General features: G+C 35.0%; 1 protein-coding gene across 1 annotated transcript; it reads right to left on the bottom strand.

Annotated features, from left to right (window-relative positions):
- Positions 1–1739: 1739 nt before the first annotated feature.
- On the bottom strand, positions 1740–3246 carry LOC145088218 (aquaporin PIP2-4-like). The gene is made up of 4 exons (XM_079026467.1): positions 2873–3246; positions 2487–2782; positions 2247–2387; positions 1740–2118 (listed from the first exon to the last, which is right to left on the bottom strand). The coding sequence occupies exons 1-4, from the start codon at positions 3174–3176 to the stop codon at positions 2005–2007; spliced, it is 855 nt and encodes a 284-aa protein (XP_078882593.1). The 5' UTR covers positions 3177–3246; the 3' UTR covers positions 1740–2004.
- Between the last annotated feature and the right edge of the window lie 2296 nt (positions 3247–5542).

The raw sequence follows: 5542 nt of genomic DNA, 5'->3' as shown, positions 1-5542 counted from the left end.
GTGAGACTCGTATATTATATGGGTTTATTAAAACAAAATGTTAAGTACAAATGATTAAATAGAAATTTTATTTGAATTTGAAATTGAATAAGTGAAAATTATGAGAAAAAATAACATGCAAAAAATAAATTAATTAAAATTATGTGTTTAGTGTGTATTAAATGGGTTAATTATAACAAAATGTTAAACATAAAGGTTTAAATTGTAAATTTATTTGGAATTGAATTTGAAATTTAAAATGTAAAATTTAAAATTTGAAATTAATAGTCATTACGGTAGGTTTAATTTATGGAAACTAAATTAATGATATATTGAAAATGAAAATTCAAGAAATGACTAGTGGAAAATAAATATATTTCAAATTATGAAAAAAATGACATGTGGTACGAGAGAATAACATGTGACAAAGTTATTTTCATCTATTATGGTAGATGGTAATCAGACTCAAATTTTTAGTGGATTAATAAAATTCTTAGGGGCTGTTTGGTAGCCTCTTAATTGACAAATTAAGAGGCAACCTCTTAACTTTTCAGATTAAAAGTGTATCATACGCCTCTTATTTTTTCAGATATGAGACCAAGTCTGAATAAAAAATAGACACGCTTGCCCTTAATATTGCATCCCCACTTTCCCTTTTCTCTTTCACAACACACGACGCTCCATCCCCATCGCATCTCCGATTTGTAAACCGGCCAGCCCATCCGCCACCATACGACCACCGCCTCTGCCAGCGACGTCGCATCCAGCAGCAACGTCATCGCCACCGGCAACGACATCATCGTCGCCGACAACGAACCCTCCAGGTCTGCTTGAAATCGCCATCGATTTGCAATCATATGCTTTGCCCTAAGTTTTTTTCTTCGGTTTTGCTTGAAAGGTGAAAGGTAATTTGATTAATGATCATCTTCCAAACATTGTAGATATCATCCGAAAATACAAATCTACAGGAAGAATAAAATCTGTAAATCTCTAAATGTTTGCTGATTTCTTACTAGAACAAGAACAAGAAGAAGGATGCATTTTTTTTCCTTTTCCCATGTATTGCTTTTACCTTTGCGTTTTTTTTTCATGATGTCTGGTTTCAATAAAAAAAAATATTTTTTTTCATGTTATCTGTGTTTTTTTCTTCTTTCCCCTGTTTTGCATTTTCATGTTTTGTATATGTTGATGGTATCAGGTACCTACCTGGTGGCTTAATATAAAACAAATGATTTGAAGATGTTTTGATTATTGGTGGGGAAAGCAAATTGGTTAACATATGTAAAAAAAATAGAGATGGGAAAGCCATATGCATTACTTATACCTTATGCAACACAAGCTCATATAATCCCACTGATGTAGCTTATGTAACGATTACTCAATCATGGTGTAAAAGTCACATTTGTTTATATTTGATTTTGATTTTTGTTTATGTTTGATTTTGTATATTGTTTATATGTATATTTTTATAATTACTCAAGAAGTGGTCCGTTTATTTTATAAAAAGAAACATTTAATTCGGAAAAAAAAATAATACAGAAGGGTAAAATGGTCATTTTTATGATTCAGACAACAATTCAGATGTTTCAACAAAACAACATGATAAATATTTAGATCTTAAAAATTCAGATCTTAATACTTCAGATCCTACCAAACGGCCCTTACATGGAAGAATCAATGCCCTTCAATTAATAAAAACCATTAAAACTAACATTTGAAATGCTCTTATGTTATCCCTAAAAATTTGGAAGCGACTAAAGTTCAAACAAAAGTAAGATTTCATTATATAGGTTGGAAAGGCACCCGTTCACCGATTACATCAAACAAGAGAGTCCCGATTACTAAAAGAAAGAAAGGGATTAAAAATTAACAGCAGAACCCTTTGGGCAAATTCAAAAAACCAAGACGCCTTAAAGATCACACACATTTGACGGAGAGAACCTTTCGCCAAAAGGAAAATTAATTTGTACAATTTCTTCCGAAGAACAATGGATAGTGGTGACTACTCAATCGTGCATGGCTTAATTACGCATTGCTTCTAAAGGATCCTAGAGCTTTCACTGCCGCTGCTCTCAACACATACTGGTGGTAGAAGGCGGCGATGGCAGCTCCGATCATTGGTCCCACCCAGAATATCCACTGTACACACAACACACACCTCAATCCGTGAGTACACATACATGTGGTGGAACAAAAATGAATTATCAAGAAGGTCCAAACTAAAGGCCTTCAACGATGAATATAATATGAATATGATTATAACTTACTTGATCATCCCATGCCTTATCTTTTCCATACATGACGGCAGCACCAAAACTACGAGCAGGGTTGATGCCGGTGCCGGTGATTGGGATTGTTGCCAAGTGAACCATGAACACAGCAAATCCAATAGGAAGAGGTGCCAACACCTTTCATTAATTCATCCAAAAAAAAAAAAAAACTATGTCAAAAGAAAGAAGAGAAAAGAAGAATCTTGAAAGTTCTGATATTGCAGAGTAAGTACTTACAGGGACATGGGAATCGCGTGCATTTCTCTTGGGATCAGTGGCGGAGAAGACGGTGTATACAAGAACAAATGTCCCGATGATCTCAGCACCCAAGCCAGTGCCTTTACTGTAACCGTCGGCGAGCTCGTTGGCGCCGCCACCATAATTATTATAGTAAGTCTTCTGGAAAGCCTTAACAAGACCACAACCGCAGATAGCCCCCAAGCATTGAGCAACGATGTACATCACTGCCCTCGGGAGTGTCACCTTCCTAGCCAAGAACAACCCAAACGTAACCGCAGGGTTAATGTGTCCTCCTGGAATTTTTATCAAATCATCGTCAAAATCCATCTACTAATTATCAAAGTACGAAGTGAAACAAATTGATCATAGGAAAGAAAAGTTACCGGAGATGCCGGCGGTGCAGTAAACGAGGACGAAGATCATGCCACCGAAGGCCCAAGCGATGCCTAGTATTCCTACGCCACCACACTGGTCGGAGCTGTGGGCGGGATCGGTTTGAGACTTGTAGCCGATGACAGTCAAGACGGTGATGTAAAGGAACAAAAGGGTGGCTATGAACTCAGCAATGATGGCTCTGTAAAAAGACCATTTCGTGAGTTCCTCGGTGTCAATAAAGGCAGCCGGTGGAGGGTCTTCGTAATCTTTTGCGCTGTAGTCATGACCACCAACTTCAACGTCTTTGCCCATGTTCTCTTTGAGAGCTGTGTGTGTGTGTGAAAGTGAGAGAAAAGATAGATGGATGATGAGAAGAATGGAAAAGAAATTGGTTGTATTTATACCGAGAAATGGATTAGTTGGAGACAATGAAAGCAGTGAAGTGTAAGGTTTTATTGTTAATGTTTCATATTTTGTAATAATTTAATGTAACAAAATTATTATTTCATCCGAAGTGGTAAACAATTGTTGCTTTTGTTGCTATGAAATGTTGACATTTCTGTAAAATAATATAAAATGGCTATTTAATACATGATTAATTTATTGATTAAAAAATATGTAATGTTAATTGCTAAGTTAATTGAAGTGGATATATTTTTTTCAAACAAGAGAAATTAAATATCCTCCTATATTTTATTCATATTATCCTCCTACCCATATTAAATGATGACAAGTGGACTAAAATATTATCAATTTCATTAAATATGTTATTAAATGTGCCACATGTCAACATTTGATTTGGTAGGAAGATAAGTAGTAATAAAATGTAGGGGGACCGAAACATGCCACTGAAAGACTCTACTGAGACAAAGATGGGCTGTCAAAAACGTAGAGGAGGTAGGATGGGCAGTTGGTCAGATCTAGTATGGATCGTACATGGATGGTAGTTGGAGTCGGCGGCTCTCCTAGGGTTCCCTTATCGGGGATCCCTGGGGAAGAGGATCAAGTTGGCCCTTGTGAACAGCTTGATGCACAATCTCCCTTCAACCCTTTGAGCGAAATGCGGCAAAAGGAAGGAAAATACATGGACCGACCCCATCATCTCCACCCCGTAGGAACTACGAGATTACCCCAAGGACGCGTTCGGCATCCAGGGGTCACAGACCGACCATAGAACTCTGTTCAATAAGTGGAACGCATTAGCTGTACGCTCTCAGGTTGGGCAGTAAGGGTCGGAGAAGGGCAATCACTCATTCTTTAAACAAACACTTTTAAAGACTATTTAAGTACATTAAACGTCTATTCCGAAAATAAATTAAATCAAACAATCTCGTAAACATAATTTAATTCAACTTATTTATTTATTTTGATCATTGAACTTTAAGTACACTTCACAAGTAAAATCCTTTACTTAAATTGAACAAGAATTATTTACTCATAATTTATATAATTTATATGCTCCGTGATACATCCAACCTCTCAGTAGAACTCTTAATATTATATTTCTCAGTAGAACTCTTAATGGTTTCCATATATTAATTTTAATTGTATTACTTTGTTGTAATATCTCTAGGAATAATATTATGTGTGATTGTGTTCTATAAATGCAAATTTTTTTTGTAAACATTTGTCTTAAAATCTAAAAACAAAATAACAAATAGAATTGGACATCACTGTCAGTGTCACCCACCACCGTCCATTGTCCTTTTCATTGATCCAACCACTAACCTTGTGTCACCTGGATTCCACTAGCCAATCAGTGTTTAGAGTTGGTAAAGAGTATTTTTCTTCTGCTAACCCAGCCAATCATCTAACGACTGTTTTATAAACATAAAAATTCGTGGCCATTCAACTACCACGTGTCAGATAGCTAGCTACTATGACGAAGGTTTTGTTTAATATTTATTTGAATTTACACTCATTTGATTTAAGAGCTTATGTTTTATAGCAAGTATTTTTTATATATACCTAAATTGGTTTACATTATATTAATACATCCAAATTACATAATTTAGTGTGATGCATCTCTAATACCCCAATTTTCATGATATTGACAACCACGATAATAATTAAAAATTCCTGAGATGACAACAAAGAAAAATAATAATATAAAGGAAATGACAATTTACTAATAGAAAATTCAACAAATAAATAAAAGGTTTGAATGGTACGACTCTTTCATGCTTCATATATATTTTGAACTCTTATATTCTTATTTTTTGTTTGCTACTACCAGCTGCAATGTAGCTTCATTGATTACATAATTGCACTTGCATAACAATGTGTTTGTAGCATGCTTCCACAGTCAAGTCCATATGCATCATCATCGAGTCAAATACTACAAATAACCTTTTATAGACATAATTTCCGAGGAGATAGGGATAAGTTATAGCAACGGACGGTTTTGATTGACATTCTTCAATTATTCATTCCTTCGTTTCAAAAAGATCATCGGTTTTGGAGTTTGACCATTCGGGGTGTGCTCAATTTCATAAGCTCCTAAGGTGATTGACAATGACACTTTTGTGTGTTGGGGAACGAAAAACTAGATGGAACAATTATATTCCTATTAAATTTGAATGTTTTGGTTTGGAAAATTCGGTTGAATAAAATTCATATTATAGTCAATCTCAATAATAAAAGAAATTGATGTGGATTCAACAATATGTCCGATTTTT

The sequence above is a fragment of the Lactuca serriola genome, chromosome 2 (genome assembly GCF_051521515.1).
Source record: "Lactuca serriola cultivar US96UC23 chromosome 2, Lser_US96UC23_V15, whole genome shotgun sequence".
NCBI lineage: Eukaryota > Viridiplantae > Streptophyta > Magnoliopsida > Asterales > Asteraceae > Lactuca > Lactuca serriola.
Note: the sequence above shows the minus strand (reverse complement) of the source record. Positions and strands in the feature narration are given on the sequence as shown.

Coding starts and splice junctions, on each gene's coding strand:
- LOC145088218 (XM_079026467.1), bottom strand. CDS start 3,176: ATGGGCAAAGACGTTGAAGTTGGTGGTCATGACTACAGCGCAAAAGAT. Junction 2,783..2,872: donor CTGCACCGCCGGCATCTCCG/GTAACTTTTCTT, acceptor TAAAAATTCCAG/GAGGACACATTAACCCTGCG. Junction 2,119..2,246: donor ATAAGGCATGGGATGATCAA/GTAAGTTATAAT, acceptor TTGTGTGTACAG/TGGATATTCTGGGTGGGACC.